The 23,184-nt window shown below is 41.1% G+C and overlaps 1 protein-coding gene across 1 annotated transcript in view; it reads left to right on the top strand.

Annotated features, from left to right (window-relative positions):
- The first annotated feature begins 9,196 nt into the window (after positions 1-9,196).
- Positions 9,197-23,184, top strand: part of SULT2A1 (sulfotransferase family 2A member 1) — a 32,089-nt gene continuing 18,101 nt past the window's right edge. The window contains exons 1-3 of the mRNA XM_069103295.1: positions 9,197-9,498; positions 16,451-16,665; positions 22,119-22,245. Of these exons, the coding sequence (XP_068959396.1) occupies positions 9,366-9,498; positions 16,451-16,665; positions 22,119-22,245 (475 nt within the window). The 5' untranslated portion in view covers positions 9,197-9,365. The remainder of the gene's footprint in view (positions 9,499-16,450; positions 16,666-22,118; positions 22,246-23,184) is intronic.

The raw sequence follows: 23,184 nt of genomic DNA on the forward strand, positions 1-23,184 counted from the left end.
AAGATGGGGCTCCTTTGACAGGTCAAGGTTACTTTATCTTAAAACCAAGTTAAATTTTAAAACCAAGAAAATTTCTAACAGGAAGTGGGGATGCTTTCATCATTGGTTAGCTGAGGTGGCAGGATGAGAACACAAAACAGAAGCCTCTTCTCTTAAGCTTGCAAAGCTGTCTCAGCCCTGCCCCCTCCCTCCCCAGTATCTACAGACTATCTCTACCTGGCCTTCCCCACTTGCCCTATGGCCCCTCCCCCCAGCTGTTGCTACTCCTTCCCAACCCCAGCCCCATTCTTCACCTTCTCCCTCCTTCACTTCCCCTGGAGGCTCTGATTTTGTGAGGGTAGCTGAATTTTGCTGCTTGCTGAGGAAAGCAGCTCTATTTCCTTGCTGTTTCCTCCCCCACCTCCCCTGCTGCCTTCCCCACCTCCTTCTCCTTGAAAACCCTGGTCCTGGGGCAGATGGATACACTCTGTCTGCATGTCAGAGTCCTGAACCTGATCCCACTGGGGCCTGTCCCTTTAAAGAAGTGAATAAGCAAAATTCTCACACTGTTGCTATCAAGGATGAAGCTGGTCAGGTTAAATCAACTGTCACTCTTGCTTCCACCAGTCATTATGCTTTGAAGCCATGGGAACAAGGTGAATTGGAGGCCATAAAAAGGACTTTCCTTATCCCAGCCAGGACCCCATAGGCTTTGCTGATCATTTCAGGGTCACCCTCCAGTCTTATAGCCTGGAGATTCCTGACATTTGTCTTTTAGTGGTGATCCTGGTTGGGAAAGGTAAAGCTAAAAATTGGTGGAATAAGGCCAGTGTAAGTGGTATTTGCCACTACTTCAAGAGACGAGGACATTGGAAAACAGAATGTAAGACACGGCTTAAGGTTCTAAAAAGTCAGAAAATCAAGGGGCACCAAGGCCACCCCCAACACCCAGAAAGGTGCTCTGAGCAAGGGTTGCAAGATCCAGCCTCTGTCTGCCCCTCTCTGTCCCTTTCTCAATTGGGGGAATTGTCTGGGATAGTACAAGGTTACCCCATTTTAGCCCTGGTCAACACTGGAACTATGTTATCAGTTTAGGATGCCTACAAATTCCCCAGTCCCCTTCCTCAGAGTAAAGATAGTCTGTTAGTAGTGGGTGTTTCTAAGAAGCCTCTCCAGGCATTCCAGACCTTCCCTTTCTCTGTCATTCTCAGCCAGAACGACTTTCCACATGCCTTCCTCCTTTTCCCCAGGGCCCCTTGTCTCCTCCTTGGTCAAAACTTCCTATCTTTTCTTTCTGCTGTATTAAGTTTTACCCTGACTGGTTTTCAGCTAGATCACTGTTCCCCTCCTCCTGAGTTGGTAGCAGCTCTATCCCTCTTAGCTCAGCCCAAAGTACTTCAGCCCTCAGAGGAAGAGCAGTTGCTGGCCAAGGTCCCACCCCAGTTATGGGCCACAGATCATACAGATATGTGGTGGGTTTCCACAGCTGTTCCTATAGATGTATACATTGATCCTTCCTGTCATCTTCCGTGTCTCCTTCTTTGCTGCTATTGAAGCTTCGAGCTTGGCCCCTTATCCAGAAGTAATCGTTTGCTGTACATCTCCCTGCAATTCTCCCATAATCCCCATAAAAAAAACCTGGTGGCCAGGGGTGGCACCTGGTACAAGACCTCTGTGCTGTTCATTCCATTATTCTCCTTCACTGCCCAGTAGTTCCAAACCCCCATAGTCTACTATCCCTTGTTGCCCTGTCTGCCGCTGTATTCACTGGCACTGATCTCTGCAGTGCTTTCTTTCCCTTTCCTGTACACCCCCCACCCCAAGTCAATACCTTTTTGCTTTTACTTGGGAGGGACGGCAATATACTTGGACAGTTCTTCTTCAGGGTTTCACCGAATGTCCTTCCTACTTCTGCAAAGCCCTGCATGACAATCTCTCCTCTCTTGTTCTTCCCCACCATTCAGTACTCCTCCAGTATACAGATGACTTGTTACTCTGCTCCCCAATCTGACAACAGAGAGAGATGATGCAATAGAGCTCCTCACCTTTCTAGCCTTAAATGGACATGAGGCTTCTCGAGACAAACTTCAGTTTTGCCATCCGTCTGTAAAATTCCTTGGGCATGTTATCTCCCAGGGTAGTGTTTCACTACATATCTCATGAATTCAGGCCATTTCCTCTCCTGACATAAAAAAAAACAAAACAGTACTTCGGGGATTTTTGGGTCTTGCTGGGTACTGTAGATCCTGTATACCTGAATTCTCTGTCCTTGCTTGCTTGCCCTTTGTATGAAGCCCAAAGATACCAGAAGCTTGACCCCCTTTGTTTGTCTGAAGAACAGCACCTGTAGAATACATATAGTCTTCCCTTTATTAACCCCCAGCCTTGGGGCTTCCCAATTATTCCCTGCCTTTTGTACTTTTTGCTATGGGAAAAGGGGAAATTGCAGTAGGAAATTTAGCACAGAGATACAGGACACCTTACAGACAAGTAGGGTATTATAGCAAACAGCTGGATGCAGTAGCCAGGGCCCTGCCACCTTGCCTGAGAAGTGTTATTACTATAATTGAGACTTTTAAACAAAGCAAGGACATTATATTTGATTCCCCTGTAACATTCTTTGTGCCCCATGTGGTTGAGGCCCTCCTAAATTGACATCACACCCAACACATATGGAGTAGCACCTTGGCAACAATTGAAACCCAGCTAATGGCAAGTCCCCAGGTCACCATCAAAAGACTGATTGTACTAAATGTTGCTGAGTTCCTTAGAAGTTATCCCCAATCTTGAAGCAAACCAGGTCGTGAATGATTGTCAGTCTAACCCTAGTAATCGTGACTGCATTACAATGCTGGACCACCTGCTGACTCCAAGATTTGACCACCAAGAGACGCCCATCTGCTATGCCAACCTCACAGTTTTGACAGATGGCTCCTGCCTGAGGAATTTTGAAGGACCAGCTGTAGCAGATTATGGTATCACCACAGTAACAGAGGTATTGATGTTGGGCCCTGCCCCTTGCTAATTCTGCTCAGCAGGCAGAGCAAGAAGCAGTTTCCAGGGCTTGTGAATTGGGAAAGGGGCTGAAGACTAACATCTACACAGATAGCAGATGTGCTTTGGGGAGGGAGGGGCTCATGATTTTGGAGTGCTATGGAAGCAATGAGGATTTTTAACTTCAATGGGACAGTCCATAAAGAACAAACAGTAAACAAGTCTCTAGGTTATTAGAATGTCTACTGCTCCCCACAAAGGTGGCTGTTATCAACACTGCCAGTCATTCTCATGAGTTGACTCCCAAAGCTATAGGGAATCGACTAACTGATCAAGCAGTCAGGGAGGCAGCCCTCTTGCCCCCAGTTCCTGTAATGGTTTCCTGCACCTTTCCCTCTGGGCTCTTGTGGATTGATTTGGAAGCTTTAACAGAGGCTCGGGCCCTGATCTCTCCAGAAACAGCCCATCAGTGGGAACTACAAGGGTGCCCTTGAGACTCTGAAAGGGGACTTTGGAAACAGGGACAGCAGGTTGTTCTCCCTCCCCAACTGTCACGGCCGTTACTGAGTCACCTCTATCATTTATGTCACTGGGGGCAGAAGTGTCTGAATGTCAGTCCTGTCCTCTGTACAGCCCCTCTAAACCCCTTAAACCTTTCCGAGGCTGTTTTCCTCTCCTTTCCTCACCCTTTGAGATCTGGCGGATTGACTTCATCCAGCTGCCTCCATGGCAAGGATCTAAGTGTGCCTTTGTTATAGTCTGTGTGTTTTCTAGTTGGGGAGAGGCTTTTCTGCGTCAGGCAGCCACTTCGGAGGGTGCGGGGGGAAGCGTTTTATGTGAGCATGTCATTCCTTGCTGGGGTGTCCCATGGGAAGTTCTAATTTTGTAGGTAAAGGACTCCGAGTTGTCTGGGAGGCTTGGCAAATCCGTCAGCACCCACATTGTGCTCATCATGCCCAGTCTTCAGGGTGAGTACAAAGGACTAATGGAATATTGAAAGGACTATTAGGAAAATTAACCTCAGATTTCCAGGCTCCATGGATTAAGGTGCTACCCACTGAACTCCTCACCCTACGGTCTCGACCTGTTGGCAAGACTAAACTTCCCCCCTCTGAGATTGTCACCAGGAGACCAATGCCCCTCACTTCAGCTGATCTCTCCCCACTTGCTTCTCATTGTCTTCAGGAACATTGTCTAAAGCTTAGTCAGCAAATCCATCAGGTTCAGGATCTTGTCTCTCAGTCTCATTCCCTAGGTCCGAAGCTGGAGGCCAGTCCTCTCATCTCTCCTGGAGACTGGGTGTATTGGAAATGCCGTCTGTGGGAACACTCCCTAGAACCACAGCAGAAAGGGACCCTTCCAGGTATTGCTCAGGACCTCCACTGCTTCCAAACTGCAAGGAATAGACACCTGGATCCCCCTATCACATCTAAAGCTTGCCCCTGCTCCTGAGTGGACATGTGAGCCAGTTGGGAGACCTTGCCCTCCGGCTCCAAAGGGGCCTGAAGAAGACGCCATCAGACGTAGTCAGGTTTCCCAAGCTTCCAGACCAGGCTGAACACAGAACTGCTCTCTCCTCACATTAGTCCTTTAGATACTGGAGACTGTTTTCTTTTGTGTGTTAATTTTGCTGTTGTGGCTCTAGTTCATGTCTTTTTATTTAGTCCCTCCCACTTTACACTGACTCTCACACTCCCCACCTCAACCCCCCTTGCCACCTCCTTTTTCTTGTTTGCATTTGCATCACAGTGTCTGCCACCTTTGGGAATGACCGGCTATGGGGAGGAAGCAGTTTCTTCTCCCACCTCCCCGCTCACCCCATGAGAAAGGTGGGTCAGGAGGCAGTGAGGCTGTTCAACTAGTCCAACTGCTGGTTATGTCTCGACCCACTAGGGGGCATTTCAGTACAACCTATCTCTGCCTCTGACTGACGGTCTGTTGAGATAACTGCCCAGGCTCACCCCACTGATGGCCTAGAATTTTCTGAAGGAGGACACCCTGAGAAAGCAATTGTATTTCTCAAATGTGAACAGGTATTGTCAGAGAATTTGACGTTCTTCTCAGCGCTCCCTACTTCTGAAAGCATTTAAGAAGACCTGAGCCCAATTAAATCTGAATGCCTCTAACGGTGCTGTCTTTTCCAGTGCAGCTTGGACTTCCACAGCCCCTCCAGCTAGTTTTTGCTACTTATTTAATCATTCCTCTGGGACACAGATCGGGAACCTTGACCCTGCCTGGAATAACTACAGGATCTGGCTTCGCCCCGGTAGGTTACAATGGACTACAAGAGAGAAATTGAATTCCATCTTTGTCTCCCTGCCCACTCCTTTGATTCTATGTTCAAATTTAACCCAAGGTAACTAATCCTTCCTTCTGTGCAGGAAGACCTAATGGATAAGTCTGCAGAGTGACTGGTTCCTTATCAATGCCACTTTCACTCCTGGGACCTGCCTAAAACTCTGGTCTGATAAATCCAGAAATGAGACAATCTACTGGGACCACTATGGAGGCTGCTTGTGGGCAGAAAAGGGGTATGGGCCTATTTCTAATGGGGTGCTTAACAATCCTTCTATGGGCATACTTCATTCTTAGTCCAAGCTCCTGGTCGATAATATTCTCCCATGACAAGGGCAAGCGCCACTGTTTATAAAAGCCATTTCTTGTGTTCTTTTACATTTTCTATTACTTCACCATCGTTCCTGGCAATGTTCTTCCTGTGTGCCAAGTTCCTTTATCAAACCCTCCCTCACCAGTGGACTGGATTATGTACCATTGTCAGGGCTGTGCTTGACCTCAGGTATATTCCAAGCACGACCCCAGTAGCTATGACACTTCAAGACCTGATTGTTGCTGAACCCAACTCCCTCGTCAAACCTCTCCACTACAAAAGCTACAAACGTGTATTCCCACAAGTGCTCCGGCCCCTCATCATAGGAGGCAGCATCTTGGCAGCTACAGCCGTGGGAACAATGGAGCTTATTACTGCAAAGAAGTCCCGAGAGATGGCTGAGATTAATGACCAGGTAGCCAAAGTTGTGGGGGATTTGCAGAAGGAGCTTGGTTACCTGGCTGGAATGGTCCTACAAAACCGGAGAGCACTACAGGCACTCCTTGCCCCTCAAAGGGACGTCTGTGTTTTCTTCGAGGAGGAAGGCTGTTTTTATGTTAGCAAATCCCAACAGATACAGGATAGTATAAATACATTTCGCTCTCAGGCCACCCGATTAAGTGAAAGGGTTACGGAAACTCCGTGGTAAGATATGTTTAGTGCCTTTTCCCCTGAGTGGGCTGTTTGCTCAGATCCCTCCTCCTTTCTGCTGCTGGGGTACTTAGTTTCCTGATAGGGATCCAACTAACATTAATTTTTGCCCACAGATGCTCCATCTTTTATTTTGTTCCTTTCCTGGGTGGAGGAAAAGAACTTTGTCCTGATAGGGATCCGACTAGGATTAATTTTTGAGCACAAATGTTCCACCACCTTGGCAAACAAATTTATGCTGTCCATCGTTTTTTTTCCCCTCAACCCGTGGAGCCCACTCCAGATATTGAAAACAGAACATCCACATGGTCAGTAAAGGAAGGATTTTTTGAACTTCCTTTCTCTTCTCTAGAGGAAGAATGAATTTCTTTATTTTAACCTCATCCTTTTCTTGGTCATAAGGCTAAGCCTCTCAGCTTGCCTCTGACCAAAATGGGGGAAATGATACTCATTAAATATCATATTTTGGCCAAAGTCTGAATTAATCAAACAAACTACTGTGATTCACTTAAAAATGCCTATCCCTATGTCAGCAATTTCAAAGACCAGAGGTGAGATTCCCTTTACCTTGGGACTTACTCCACAGGAAAGAAGAACAGACATCCTGAGACCATGAAATGTAAAATAACCCTGCTCTGTTTCTTGTCAATTTTCATTTACAACCTTTTCACATACGGATGGTAACAAATGGAAGTGATAAAGTTTTGTGACATGGTCATCCTGAGTTGGGATGGTTCTAAAATGCATTAAAACTCTTCTGATTCATATGTTCATCAGTCAGGATTCAACTCCTGGCTCCTTGTACAAGAATCTGCTTAGCTTTGGGGAATAAATTCCATAACTGTATATCACTATTTGCTTGTCTCATTTATCAAATCTTTTTAGATGTCAACAAAACTTAATGGTCAGCTTTGATTAAGCTATCATCAGGAAAGTGGATCCTCAGAGTTGAAAATGGAAAGTTCTTTTCCTAGACCCAGGAAAGGAACAAAACAAATGAAAAAGCTTTTACATGCTTCCTATTCACCAAACATTATGCTAGCCCAGGAGACTAAAAAAAAAAAAGTGAATTAGTCTCTGCCCTCAAGTAGCTTATGTATTAATGAATGAAGATAACACATATATGGCAATGGTGGTCATGGAGGAGTATTTTGGTCACAGAAGTCCCAGGGATGATGAATGGAGGCAAGGAGCAGGAGATCGCCAGGTCTTCACTTAGCTCAGCTCCATAAGTGGCACAGTGATAGAAAAAAAAAAAAATGGACCTAGACTGAGGAGGATGACTTTACATTTAACCTCAGACACTTACTAGTTATATAAGGGGTAGTCACTGCCCCCTCTTTTCCTCAGTTCCTTTGTCTCTAAAATGCAAAGAATGACACAAAGTACCTCATAGGATTGTCATTTGTTTCAAATGAGATAATATTTGTCAAATGTTTAATACTGTATCTAATACATAGTAAGCACTTATTAAAGATTGATTCTCTTTTACTTTCCTCCTTTTAGCTGGTCTGATTTACATATACAAAATATTTCTTTCTCAAAGTCCAAGGTGGCAAAAAAAAAAAAAAAAAACGTTTATAGCATTCAATTGGAGAATGGCTAAAAAAATCAACTATGAATTCAATGGGATGATGGGGCCATAAAAAATAAGGAATAGGAGGATTTAGATAGATGTAGAAGGAATAGAAAGAGGACTCCCCCTTTTCCTCCTCAATCTGTACTAGGTATTTGTGTGTGTGTGTTTGTCTTAACAATTTCATTCTGTTGATTATTTTAGAATTATCCTTAGCCTGGCATTGCAAATCATCCTTGGTTCTAAACCCATACACTTGGTCTTTTAGAATATTATATTCCATGATCTTCACTCACTTAATGCAGGAGCTACCAGGTCTTTTGACATCTTAACTGTGTTACTTGAATTTCTTTCTGTATGTTTGTAATATTTTCTCCAACATTATGGAAGATTTATATTGTGGCCATTGTATTCCTAAGACTTCTTCTTTTGAGGTTCCATCCAAAAGATAATCAGCATTGTATAATTTCTTCTTTTTCCCTCTTTCCTTAATAGATCTCCGTAGTTTCAACTTGTGATTTATTCCAAAACCATACTCAGTCTTTGAAAAATCCCATAAAATAAAAGGATCCAAAGATTCTCAAATTCTTTCTCCGTGATTCATGTTACGGAACAATTTCTTTTTAAAATCAGACTTTTTTGCATTTATTTTTATTTCAAAATGTTTGGATTTCAATTTGCTGCCTTGTGGAGTTATTGAATTCTAGGTCATCAATTCTATTTTATGAGAATTTACTACTTAGTGCCATGCAAATTTCAGGAGGAGTTCAGGTAAATGGGATGGGTTAGAATGCCTTATTGATACGCACAGCCAAATGCAGCATAAGACAAGACAGCCATTCCATTTGGGTAAGAGTTAAATATAGCTTCCTTGATCTCCCTCCACCACATCCCCTGGGAAAATGATAAGTAAGATGACCTGTCTCATTGAAGAGCTTCACATTTTTAGGCATACCCCATCTCTCCAGTTGATTTCTTCTATGATGTCATTCATCTTTCTTCTGAACACTTTCAAACCTACTGATCCCAAAGTCTGGCAAGATATTGGGCTAAGAACATGCTCCCTCACCTTGCTCACAAACTTTAGGCAGAAGTGGTCATTTCTCCCCTCTCTTTTCATTATTTCCTCCTCAGCAAATATTCCCTCAGTGCAAATTAAATGCAGGAGAGTTTGTCCCCTTATTTGTTCTGCAACATTTTCAAAGATGAAGTAATCACTTTAGAAAGTAAAGGAATTTTTGAAACTTGAAATATATCTGTGAACTATTTGCCTGACCTTATATATCCCTCTTTTGGCAAATTTCCCAGGTACTCAGTTCATGGTGCTTTGGCTGCTCTTACAATTTCAATGGGGAGTCAACAAGATCCATTGTGATAAGATATAACCTGTTTTACCCTTTGGATCCAAAACTGGTTGGGTGAAGACAGTGTATTTCCAAAAGTTGTCAGAGACTGAACCACTCTTGGCGAGGAGACTAGAAAAGTCCCAGGAGGCAGTATTCAAGTGAGACTACAAAGAGCAAAGCACAGAAACTTCAAACCTCGTGCCGCAAAGACATGTCATCAGAATACATCAATTTTGAGGGAAACTTATTCCCCTTCGTTTGCAGTATAAAGAGCCTCAAATTTTGTCGGGATGAGTTTGTGGTAAAGAATAATGATGTCATTTTGGTGACCTACCCCAAGTCAGGTAAGAAACAAAGATAGGTCCAAGGGGAGGTGTTTTGGCAAAAAATCCAATAATGGCTGTCCTGTAGTGTTTTGTTTGTTTTTTTCTTTTTCCCCCCTTTTTCTAGATTAATTCATTTTTAGTTTCAGCATTCACTTTCACAAGATTTTGAGTTCCATTTTTCTTCTCATCTCTCCCCACCCGTTCCTCAAGTTGGCCCACATTCTGATTATCCCTTCTCCTAGTCTGTCCTCCCTTATGTCACCACCTTGCTCTCATCCCTTTCCCTTCTATTTTCCTGTTGGCAAGATAGATTTCTACACCCCATTCTGTGTATACCTTGTTTCTCATTTGCATCTAAAAAGAATTTTGTCATTTGTTTTTAAAACATAGAGTTTCACTTTCTCTCCTTTCCTCCCTCCCCACCCACCCTCATTGAATAAGACAAATAATTTGATACAGTTATTTATTTGATATTTTTAGAGAATTTGACATATGTGTAGTCATGGAAAATAGTTCCATAACAATCATGTTGTGAAAGAATAACTGTATTTCCCTCAATTCTATCCTGGCCCCCATTTATTCTATTTTTCCTTTGACCCTATCCCTCCTCAAAAGGTCTTGCTTGTGATGACTCCCACTTCCCATTTGCCATCCCTTCTGTCAACACCCCTCTCTCATCCACTGGTCCCCTACTTTCTCACAGAGTAAGATGGAATTCCATACCCAATTGAGTGTGAATATTATACCATCCTTAAACCAAATCTGATGAGATTAAGGATCACTCATTCCCTTTTACATCATCCCTTTTTCCCCTCCACTGTAAAACCTTTTTCTTACCACTTTTATTTGAGACAATTTATGCCATTGAACCTCTCCCTTTCTCTTTCTCCCAGTACATTCCTCTGTCACCAATTAATTTTATTTTTCAGAAATTATTCCTTCATATTCAACTCACCCTGAGCCCTCTGTGTGTGTATGTGGATATCTATATATATATATATTTGTATGTATACATATGTAAATGTTTGTGTGTGTGTATATATACAGATAGATATGAATGTATATGTATATTAGTGTGTATGTGGGTCTGTTCCCTCCAACTACTCTAATCCTGAGAAAGGTATCATGAGTTATAAATATTATCTTTCCATGCAGGAATGTATACAGTTCCACTTTATTAAGGCCCTTAATATTTTTCTTTCTGATTTCCTTTTCATTCTTCTCTTGATTCTCGCATTTGAAAGCCAAATTTTCTACTCAGCTCTGTTCTTTTTATCAAGAATGCTGGAAAGTCCTCTAGTTTGTTGAATTCATTGAATGTCTTTTTTCCCTTACGTATTTCACTTTTTTTTCTGGGTAGGTGATTCTTGGTTTCAATCCTAGATCCTTGGACCTCTGGAATATCATAGCCTAACACCTCTGATTCCTTAAATCAGAAGCTGCTACATTTTGTGTTATCCTGATTGTTTCCACAGTGCTTGCATTGTTTCTTTCTGGCTGCTTGCAATATTTTCTCCTTGGCCTGAGAACCTTGAATTTGGTTACAATATTCCTTGGTGTTTTCCTTTTAGGATCCCTTTTAGAAGATGATGAGTGGATTCTTTCAATTTCTATTTTCCCCTCTGGTTCTAGAATATCAGGGCAGGCTTCTTTGATAATTTGGTGAAAGATAACATCTAGGTGCTTTTAAAATCATGGCTTTCAAGTAGTTCAATAATTTTTAAATTGTCTCTCCTGGATCTATTTTCCAGGTCAGTGGTATTTCAAATTAGATGTTTTACATTGTCTTTTATTTTTTCTTCTATATGTTTTGGTTTTTTAAAATTTCTTAACTCCTCATAAAGTCATTTAGATTCCATTTGCCCCATTCTCATTTTTAAGGAATTATTTTCTTCAGTGAGCTTTGGGACCTCCTTTTCAATTTGGCCAATTCTTTTTAAGTTGTTCCTCTTCTCATTGGCTTTATGGACCTCTTATGGCATTTGGATTATTCTATTTTTCAAGGTATTATTTTCTTCTGCTCTTTTTGGGTCTCGTTTAGCGAGCTGTTGTTTTTCATTATTTTCTTGCATTACTCTCATTTCTCTTTAAAATTTCCCCTACACTTACATTACTTGATTTTCCAAATCCTTTTGGAGTTCTTCCATGTCCTGCAAACAATAGATATTTTTCTTGGAGGCTACATTCAGTACGACCTTTGCCTTTTTTTCTTCTTCTGGTAGTATGTTTTGATTTTCCTTGTCAACAAAGTAAGATTCTATAGTCTGATTTTCTTCCTGCTGCTCGCTCATTTCTGAGTAAATTACTTGACACTTTTGGTGTCTGTTAAGATAGGACTGCACTTCCAATGTGGAGGGTTTAATGTCCCAAGCTTCAGGGGCTTTGTGAAGCTCTTTTCAGAGATATTTCTAGGGTCTTGTAAATTTTCGGTTCATCCAAGGTTTTATGATGAAAAGAGAGGGGTTTTTTCCTCTCTTTGTCTGTGCTCTGGTCTGTGAGTGGTCTATGAGACCACAAGCAGACTTTTCTGCCTTGGAACTGTAAGGATTATTTCCTCTTCACTGATACCACGAGCTTTGCCCCACCAGTGCACCTCCTTGCCCCTGACCACCACACAGGATGGTGACCTAGATGCAAGCACAGACAAAACAAGAGAATCCTGCCTCAGCAGCAGCAATGAGATGCCTGAAATCCCCCTCTGATCAGCTGCTAGATCCTCCCCTCCTCCCCAACCATGTGAGGGCCAAGAGCTCTGGAAACAGCCGCTGCTGTTGCTGCTGCTGCCCCATCCCTGGGGCTGGGGCCAGACTATATTCCTTTCTCACCCTGGTGGAACAGACCTTTCCTACTGATCTTCAAAGTTGTCTTTGCCATTTGTTGGTGGAGAAGTCTGCAATCCCCACAGCTGCCAGTGATTCTGTGCCCTGAGGCCTACTCTGAGTTTGCTTGGGCCCTGTCTGTGCCAGTGTGGCACAAACTGGACTATGGTCTTCTCTCAGATTGGTGAGTCATACCCTTCCTGTTGACCTTCCAGGTTGTCTTGGCCTGCAAATTTGTTCCACTCTGTTGTGGGTTCTGCTGCTCTAGATTTTGTTTAGAGTCATTTTTACAGGTATTTGGAGGGGTTTGGGGGAGAGGTCAAATAAGTTCCTGCTTTTTCTCTTCTACCTTGGCTCCACTTTGACCTGTGAATCAAGTGTTAATCAGGGTTGCAGAGCATCAGTGTTGGAAGGAATGTTGCAGACTGTTTATTCTAAGTGGTCATTCTACCCCACCCCCACCCCAAGTGACCAGTTTCAAAGGAGAAGTAAATAAATATAGAAAAAAAAACAGAAAGACTTGCAATTTAAGAAGCATTCATTAAGCACTGGACATATTTCAGGGATTGTACTACATAGGACAATTTTGGTGAAACCTGAGAAAACTTGTATGACTAGATACAGAGTGAAGTGAGCAGAACCAGGTGAATAGTTTATGTAATATTAAAACACTGCAAGATTAAACAAATTTGAAAGACTTTAAATCACCGTTGAATGCAGTAACCAACCAAGATCCAAGAGAGTCAATTGTAAACTTGGCTACTCTCCTCCTTTCAGACATGATGGACTCAGGATGAAGAAGGAAAGATTCATTTGGGGGCAAGATCTTAGTGCAAATTAGTTTAATGTGATTATATACATGGTATAAAGCATTTGGTTTTCTTTTTGAAGTGTGTATTAAGGCAGGTTTGGGGAAGAAAAAACAATGCTCATTAATTTTTTTTAAAGTCTTTTAAAATATCAGATCTAAATTAATTGTTGAATTCCACATGAAACTAAATTCATCTCTTCAGAAAAATTCCATTTTTCCTCTTCATTAGAATTGTTCCAATTTTCCCCTTTAGAATAAAATGCATGAGCATCTTCCACACTTCCCGTTCTTTTTGTGTTTGAAACATTTTACTCCATGGGACTGATCTTATGTCTCTTGCCTCTGAATATATTGAAATCTGCTATGCCAAAATCTAGGGGACTTGTCCAACTGTGCTCACATTTCCTCTTATTGGGGAAAATGACTCTGGTTACATAATTTCTGGGTTTTCTTGACAGCTGGTTTCCCAAGTATTTTATCTTATCTGCACTTATTTTTCAAATGATATCACTCTCTATAGCTTCATATTTGACTTTGTTTGTAATATGTAGACATTCTACAGATATATATGAGTTTATTTTAAATACTGCAACTTTGCTGACCATATTCATTTTAAGCAGCTTTTTTTAGTTGATTCTCTAAATTCACTTCACTCTGCAAAGAGTAATCGTTTGTTTCCTCATTGCCTCTTCTGATCTCTTCAAATTGTTTTTCTTCTCTTTTTCCAACACCTAGCAGTTCTAATACAGTATTGGATAATGCGTATCCTTGCTTCACTCCTGATGATAACCTCATTATCCTCATTACAGATAATGCTTGCTGATAATTTTAGATTTTCCTTGTTGGTATTGTTTTTGATCATTCCTTTTCAGGCATGTTAGACTCTTTGTTGACTACATTTATGTTTTCTTGTTTAAGATACTGGAGTGGTTTGCCATTTCCTTCTCCAGCTCATTTTGCTGATGAAGAAGTGAGGCAAACAGAGTTAAGTGACAATATTCAGCCTTGTACATATTTTCCAACCTTAAATCAATCTATTGTTCTATTTCTGTTGCTTCTTGGCCTCATGCAGGTAACCCAGGAGACAAGTAAGATGATCTGGCACTCTGTCTCTTTGAGGACTTGCTCCATTTTTTGGTGATCCACACAGTCAAAGATTTTAGTGTAGAAAATGTAGCAGAAGCTCCTTTGCTGTCTCTATAATCCAGTGAATGTTGGTCATTTACTCTCAAGGTCCTCTGCCTCTTTCAAAATCAGCCTCCGCAGGGGGCAGAGCCAAGACAGCAGAGTAGAAACAGACCTTCCCCTAGGCCCTTGCTTCCACCTCCTCCAATACATGTAAAAAAAGACTCTAAACAAACTTTAGAGCTACAAAACCCACAAAGTGACAGAGAGAAACAAACCTCCTGCTAAAGTCAGGCCGGCAAGGGTACATCGCATCTCATTGGGAGCAGTCCCAACTGAGCCCCACTTTTAGCCCCAGGTCAGCCCCGAACCAGCCCTGCCTGGAGTGGACTTCAGGAGAGTAGATCACCAGTAGCTGTAGCAGGTTCAGACTTCTCAATCCACAAATGCCAAAAGTTAAGTAAAAGGTCAGTGTGGAACTTTGTTCAAACAGGGGGAGACGCAGTCTCACTGCTACCCCCAAAGCAAGTAGTGGCAGAGGCACGTGCTGCCATTGGTGCTTGGCTGCTTCTGGAGCTCCTGGCCTGAAGATCATAGGGGGACCAAGCAACCCGTCAGAGGGTGATCACTCTTGCTTTAACCTGCCTGGATCTGTATTGTGGTCTTGGGTGGTGATCTTGGGGTGTGTGACCAGTGAGCCAGAATGTGTGGGGGCTATAGAGAAGGTGCCCATCTAATAGCTCCCGCAGCTTCAAACACCCCAGCAATTTGGGACTCAACTCTCTCCATTTTAGAAGCAGAGTTCTACCATGGCAAAGAGCTTAAAAGTCAAGTAATTGGCTGCCAATGTGAGTAAACATCAGAAGCACAAAGAGACAATACAGTCCTTCAAGGCCCATTTTAATTAGATAATTTCTCCTTTTAACCTTTTCGTACCCAATTTTACTTTTGAAAATTCCCTCAACATACTCAACTCAGCCCCTACTTTTCTTTCACAATACCTTAGTAATGACAACTGTTTTAAGAATACCATTACAAATAATTATAACTAATAGTTACTAATATGAATTAACTGCTTCTATATAAGTAAATAGTTTGACTCTTATCACTGTCTTCTAAATAGCCTTTTTTTGGTGCTTTATGGAGGGCAGTTGGGGTTAAGTGACTTGCCCAAGGTCACATGGCTATTTTTTGTGTTAAGTATCTGAGGCCAGAATGAACGGCAACCAACCAACCAACCAGTAGACAATACTACTTCATCCTCAGATTTTTTATATGCTGTTTCCCTTAAATAAGTTACTCTCACATAAAGCTATGGTATGATCTTGGCTCTCCTCCCAAAATTATCAAAGAAATCAGTGAGATCCCTTTTGACCTTTCACACCATGGTCTCTCGTCCCTCTGCTTGTTCACTGAACTTTGAGAATTTGTGTATGAACATAACTACCTTACTGACAGGTCCTGTCTTGGGTTTTGTATCCTCTTGATTTATGGATTTCTCAGCTGCTTTGCTTCTTTGATGTTACTCCTATAGCATTTAGCTTAAGGGGAATATGCAAGATATCTTTTTTTTTTCTTTTCCCATCATCTTTATTATCAAGTCTTTTAAAATTAAATTCATGAGACTCCTGACAAACACATTCTTACTCCTTTGTTTAGGCATATTCCAACTCTGGACAGTAGGCCATTAAGCCTGTGTCACAGGCTGTGATCCAGAGAGTAATTAATTTTGCAAATCGCCTTTTCTCTTTAGGATCCTTAATTTCAATATGCAAGAGCAAAGGAAGGCTAGCCAGTGCTCCTACAGTCTTTACATTCTTACCTAAGATTTCCTAATCACTGGGAATCTTGTTTAGGTTCCTTCTAGAAGAATTGCCTTCGCTGAGTACCTGTCATCCATTTGCATAAGTCTTAGGATGTTCTTTGTCTTTGTTTTGAATGTATGACCCAGGCAAGTACAAGACATCTCTTCTCTTGTTTTCAGTTTGTCAAAGGGTTGCTGGTCCACATCTGAGCAGGGAGAAGGGCAGCACCTTCTTCTCCCACAGAGCATCTAGTTCTTGCTTCAAGAAGAGGCTAAACTTCATTGCCTGTCTCTCTTTTCTCCTTCTTCTTACTCTTCCCTCTGTCCCATGGAAAATAGGCTCTGCACTTAGATATCAAGTGAAAAATTGCCCATATTAACATACTTTATTTTTTCTGCTCTCTCCATTAGGAACCAATTGGGCCAATGACATAATCAGCCTGATTCGCTGTAAAGGGGACAACACCTGGGTCCAATCCGTTCCTATCTGGACGCGGTCCCCATTTATAGAAACAGCAATGGGACAGCAGCAGATTTGCAAAAATGAACAAATCGAGGCCAGGTTTTACAGAAGCCACCTCCCCATCCAGTTCTTCCCCAAATCCTATTTCCACAGCAAAGCAAAGGTGAGCAAATGAGGACTCCACCCAGTAAGCGGGATGCTGGCATGATAGTATGATGCCAGGAGAAGGTTAGAAAGTGCATTCCTGATCTGTCTCTTTTGAGGGCTGAGAGAAAATGGACCAACATCAGATGAGGAAGCAAACACATTTTCTTCCCTCTCCCTCCCATCTATGACATGCCAACACAGCCCTTTACTTATGTTGACCCTTTACTTTATTCTTCTCTGTAGCTCCACACTGCTTATGGAATAAAGTACATGTAATGGTAATGTAATTTGTATTTGAAGATCCCTTTGTGTTGGCAAAGGTAGCAGGTACTTAGCACGTAGTAATTGATCAAGCCTCTGTTGGGGCAACAGAAGGTATGAACTCCTGTCTTTTTAACTGATGTAACAGGAAGGGGTAGGCTGAAACAGGAAGCTAATGCTGTGTGTATATAAGGAAAAGCCCCAGAGAGGCACAGTCAGAATTTCTTGGGACCAGCACCTGGAGGCAGAGCAGCTAGAGAAGAGAGAATGGAGAATTGAGCCAGAATTTCTTGAGAATTTGTTGTGGTGGAGCTTCTTCTGAACAGGAGCCCAGACCCCGGAGCCCTAAGCCCAGAGCCTGATGCCCAGAGCCAGGAGCCAGGAGCCCAGGTGACTGAGGACACATGAATGGGATGCTGAGACTTTGTTTGTGTGTGGCTTGGTTGAGGCTTGAATTCCCTGGAGCAGAAATTGTGAAGGATCTGACAGGGACCAGACCCTGTGAACTTCAGTGTGGAGCAGGACCTACCCAGAGAGCTGGACAAAGAACTGGGAGCTGTCTGCCATTGAACCCAGGAGACAGTCTGGTAAATTCAGGTAGAATCTACAACCATGGAAGGAGATCCAGGGAATCTGAGAACAGGCCCCAAGTCAAGATGAAAAGACCTCTCCCTGGGTACTGAGTAAAGATGAAATTGTAGTTTACTGGTGACCTAGGGGTGGAGGGATTGTGTATGATACTGAGTAATTGATTGATAAATAAGTGACTGATTGAGTTAATCAATTGCCCCACAAGTGGAAGACTTTGACTATTGTACTTTGAGATGATTGTTCTTTGTTCTAAATATTGTGACCACTTTGGTGAAAACTATGTGACTATTTTAGTGATAAGCTGTTTGTGAATATAAGTTGTAATATTGTGAATGCTGTACCTTGATTTTCTGTGAATGTTTTGCTTTGATTTGTTATGGAATAGAGTGTTCACTATACTGTGTAATCAGAACCTTAAAAGCTGGTCACAGTAACAGTCCTCTGGAAAGCTTCTGTGCATGGCAATACAGTACAGGATCATGTTTTTGCCTGCAAAACTATCCACAATCTGCCTTTGAGTCTTGAATAATTCATTAACTCTCTCTACTCTCTATCATTCATTAATTCAGTGTTCCAGAAATCATTCCAAATGACTTTCCAGAGTAGCTTGTGGAATTCATAGTTCCATCAACAATGCATTACTGTGCCTGTTTTCCTAGACCCTCTAACATTTTTCATCTTCTAGGGAAATGAAATTATATTCTATTTATCCTTATTTATCTTGTATGTGCTTAGCTACCTTTTTTATTTCTGTAATTGCCTTGTTAAAAGGAAAAGCAAGAGAAAAAAGTGCTTCTATCTGCATTCAGATTCCATTCCTTCTTTCCTTAGATTTGGATAACAATTTTCTCCTTAAGTCCTTGGGAACTGTCTGGGATCAACGTATTGATTGGAAGACCTAAGTCATTCACATTCAAAATTGTACAATGTTGCTGTTACTGTATAAAATGTTCTCCTGGTTCTGTTCATTTCACTTTCCATCAGTTGGATCTTTGCCTCAAAAGGTTTTTCTGAAACCATTGTGCTCATCAGTTCTTATGGCACAATAACATTCCATCACACTTACCTGCCACACCTGGTTCAGTCATTCCCTAATTGATAGGTCTCCTCTCAATGTCCAAATATTTGACACTACAAAAAGGAACTGATATCAATTTTTGTACATAAAGGTTCTTTTCTTTTCTACTTGCTCTTTGCTATACAGAACGAATAGTGGTTTTGCAGTGTCAAAGGGTATGCACAAATACCGTGTGGCCATTATTTCACACTTCTGTGCAGTAAGGCAGAAATATTAAATGCATCCTTCTCAGATCATGATGCAAGAAAAAGCATATGCAATAAGGGGCCATGGAAAGATAGACTAAAAACTAATTGGAAATTAAACAATTTAATCCAAAAGAATGAGTGAGTCAAACAAGAAATTATAGAAACAATCAGTAACTTCAAGAGAATGACAGTAATGAGAAAACATACCAAAATTTGTGGGATGCAGCAAAGGCAGTTCTTAGGGGAAGCTTTACATCCCTGAGTGCATACATGAATAAATTAGAGAAAAGGGAGGTCAATGAATTGGGCATGCAATTGAAAAAGCTAGAAAAAGAACAAATTGAAAATGCCCAATTAAATACTAAATTAGAAATACTGAAAACCAAAGAAGAGATTAATAAGATTGAAATGAAGAAAACTATTGAATTAATAAATACAACTAAGAAATGCTTTTATGAAAGAACCAATAAAATTGCTTTTTTAGGGCAATTGGGGTTAAGTGACTTACCCAAGGTGACATGGCTAGTATTTGTGTTAAGTGTCTGAGTCTGGATTTGGACTCCAGGGCTGGTGCTCTATTCACTGCACCACCTAGGCTCCCCTTGACCTTTTAAAATTTTGCTATGATTTTTCTCTAGCTCTATCAAATACATTTTTGGTACATTGATTGTTCTGACACTAAATAAGCAAATTAATTTAGGTAGAATTATGATTTTTATTATATTGGCTCAGCTTACCAATATAGAATTAATATTTTCCCTATAATTATATTTGACTTTGTGTGAAAAAATGTTTCATAATTGCTTACATTATTACTAGGTTTTTCTTGGCAGACAGACTCACAAATATTTAATTTTGTTATTTTAGAGGGAATTTCAGGTTCTAACTCATCACGCTTGACTGTCTTGGTAATATGCCAACATTCTGATAATATATATGAGGTTATTTTATACCCTCAATTCTGCTGATTTGTTTATTTTTTCAACTAGTTTTTCAGTTGATTCTCTAAATAAGCCATCAGTCAGTGTGCAAAGAATAATAGTTCATTTCCTCATTGCCTATTCTGATTCTTTCAACTTGTTTGTCTTCTCTTATTGCAACAGCTAGCACTTCTATCACAATATAGGATAGCACTGTTGATAATGGGCGTCCTTGCTTCACTCCTGATCTTATTGGGTAGGCTTCTAGCTCGTCCTCATTACAGATAATGCTTCCTGATGATTTTAGATTTTCCTTGTTGGTATTGTTTTTGATCAGTCCTTTTCAGTCATGTAGACTCTTTGTGATCACATTTAAAATGTTCTTGTTAAAGATACTGCAGCGGTTTGCCATTTCCTTCTCCGGCTCATTTAGTTGATAAGGAAGTGAGGCAAACAGGATGTGACAACATACAACCTTCTACATCTTTTCCAACCTTAAATCAATCGGTTGTTCCATTTTTGGTTCCGTCGCTTCTTGGCCTCATGCAGGTTCCTCAGGAGACAAGTAAGATGATCTAGCACTCTCTCTCTTTGAGGACTTGCTACACTGTGCTGTGATCCACACAGTCAAAGATTCTAGTGTGGAAAATGAAGCAGAAGTGGATGTTCTTGTGGAGCTCCTTTGTTTTCTCTGTAATTCAAGTGAACGTTGCTTATTTGCTTTTAAGGTCGTCTGCCTCTTTAGAAACCAGAATGTTCTTCGAATACTTCCCACTCTACATATTGCTGGTGCCCAGCTTGCAGAATCTTGAGTATACCCTTGGTGGCATGTGAAAACACAACTGTATCATAATTTGGACATTCTTTGACTTTGCCTTCTTTAGGATTGGAAAGTAAACTGATCTTTTCTGACACATTCACCACTGAGGAGTCTCCCAAATTTACTGACGTATTGAGTGCAACTTTTTAACAACATCATCTTTTAGGATTTTAAATAGCATAGTTGGAATTTCATTACCTCCATTGTTTTAGCCATTCTTTCCAAGTCCCACTTGATTTCCTTTTCTAGGATGTCTAGATTTAGATAAGTAACCACAAAGTCATGGTTAACAGTGACATTAAGATTTTCCACATATAGATATTCCTGCCATCTGTTCTTAATATTTCTGTTTCAGTTAAGTTCCTACCATTTTAGTCTTTTACCATGACCATTTTTTGCATGAAGCATTCTCTTGATACCTATTTGTTTTTGTTTTTATTTGTGGAATAAAACAAGTATTTCGATAATATGGTACATTAGAAAATATGATTGTACATGAAAATGCAAATCTACTATGTACAACTTGCTATTCCTTTCCAATATACAACAAAACTATGTAAATTTCTCTTTTCTTCTCTTTTCTTTGCTTTTCTCTCTGCCTCTCTCCCCATACCTGGAGGTAAAGTTCACAAACCTTCTAAAGCTCTTCAGACATGTTGTTTCCTCTTCAACCCAGATGAGAGTAAGGTTCCAATATTACCAGCCCTCCACCTCTACCAGCTTTCTCTGTATGAATTCTTCTCTTCAAGCACCATTTTTCTGAGATAATTTCTCCTTTTAACCTTTTTCCTAACCAGTTTTTTTAGAATCACCTTATTTACATAAACCTCTTTTCTTAATCTAATCCAAGAGTTTCAAACTTCATAAAGAGATTTAAGGGAATAAACCATATTCCTTACACATTTATTTATGCACAATCCATTGACTGATGTAATTGAGATTTCTAGTACATTCGTGATTGCATGAATTGGGGTGAGGTTAATCTCAACCTTGTACTTCCACTGGGAAGTTTATGGAATGTTTACTGCTATTTGCCAATTTCATAATAAAAGAAAGGAAATATTAAATGAAAAAGAAAATAAAAAGCAAGTCTACAGTTAAAGAACAGCTCAATACTGAAGATTCAACTTCAGGGGCAATCTCAAATCCAACACCAAATGTATGATCCTAGGATATTATGAGAAAACTCACCAATTCATCCAGAGATGAAAGAGACTAAGAGAAATGAGCAAAGGATGGATAGAACCAGGAAGCCAGGCTAAGAAAACGTGCCGTAGGTGAGGCCTGTGTGGAAAATAAATGGAAAAAGAAGAAAGACCAGTGGATGGGCACAATGAGGCCATTGGCCAACCCATTAGGAGAGGGGCACTTCTATACCAGAAAAAGAACTAAATGTAGGCCACTGCACCAAGCCTTAGGGTAAGAACGGGGGCATGACAAGTGGACAAAGAGATTATAGAATTCCTGTTGGAAGAGACTAGTAGTGACCAGAAAGAAGGTGTTAAGGAAGCCATTAAAAGAAGCCAAATTGGCTTTTTTTCCTTCAAATCAGGTGGCCAGGAAAGATTCAATGGCCTGGGCAGCCTGTAATAATCTTGATCTCTATTTCAGATTATTTACGTCATGAGGAATCCTAGAGACGTGGTTGTTTCTTTTTATCATTTTGCAAAAGCAGCAAAATTTTACAAGTCTACAGAGAGTTTTTCTGAGATGTTTGAGATGTTCTGTCAAGGAAATGGTGAGTAGATCAAAAACTAGAAGCTCTAAATTGATAGAATCAGAGCCACTTTGATTTCTAGAGGATTTGCATCAAGACAACTCATGAGGGAGGCAACTCCAGACTAGCCCCATTTTGAAGATGTGTAAAGAAGCCCAGATGTTCATTTCTCCCTCTTTATGTTGTTAGAGGCTCCTTTGTATGGATCTCCTTATGTTCCCCATCACACTGTACCTCAGGTTATGCTTCTTTGTATGCCCCTGCTGTAACCCCCCAGCCAGAGGTAGCTTGTCATATCTTCCCACTGATTGCCTCTAAAGACTTTTATGCCATGGAGCACTAGGGCTATGGGGCCACCATATTGGAAATGACTTGTCTAAAACATACACTGGCAACATCCTTGGCTAAAACATGATGGTCAATAGCACTTAAAGCTGAAAAGTTTCTGGGAGGTTGAAGAGTCAACTTACTTAACTTTACCTAAATGAAAAGCATGGTCCAGAGGAGAAGGATTTAGAGCCACAGAATCTCAGAGTTGGGAGGGGCCTTCAAGTCCAACTCACTCATTTTTCTTATACAAAAAACATGGTATAGAGGTAGGAAGAGGTATTCCCAACTTGGCAAACCGTTATTAAGTGCTTCCTATGTGCCAAACACTGTACTTAGCTCTTCAAATACTGAGAAAGGAAAAAAAAAACCCAAACTTCATCTTTGTTTTCAAGAATCTCACAGTGTAGTGGGGGTGATAACATGCAAACACCTACGTACAAGCCTTAGTCCAGCCAAATGGGAGATGATCAACAACAGAAAGGAGGCACTGTCCCCTTAAAGAGGATCAGGAAAGGCTTCCTGTAGAAGGTAGAATTTTAGCTGGGACCTGATGGAAACCAGGAAATCCAGGAGGCAAGGATGAGAAGGGAGAGTATCCCAAGCCTTAAGGAGAGTTTAAAAATGCAAGGA

The sequence above is a fragment of the Petaurus breviceps genome, unplaced genomic scaffold (genome assembly GCF_028583685.1).
Source record: "Petaurus breviceps papuanus isolate PSGF00001 unplaced genomic scaffold, PetGlider_PUasm1.0 577, whole genome shotgun sequence".
Taxonomy (NCBI): Eukaryota; Metazoa; Chordata; class Mammalia; order Diprotodontia; family Petauridae; genus Petaurus; species Petaurus breviceps.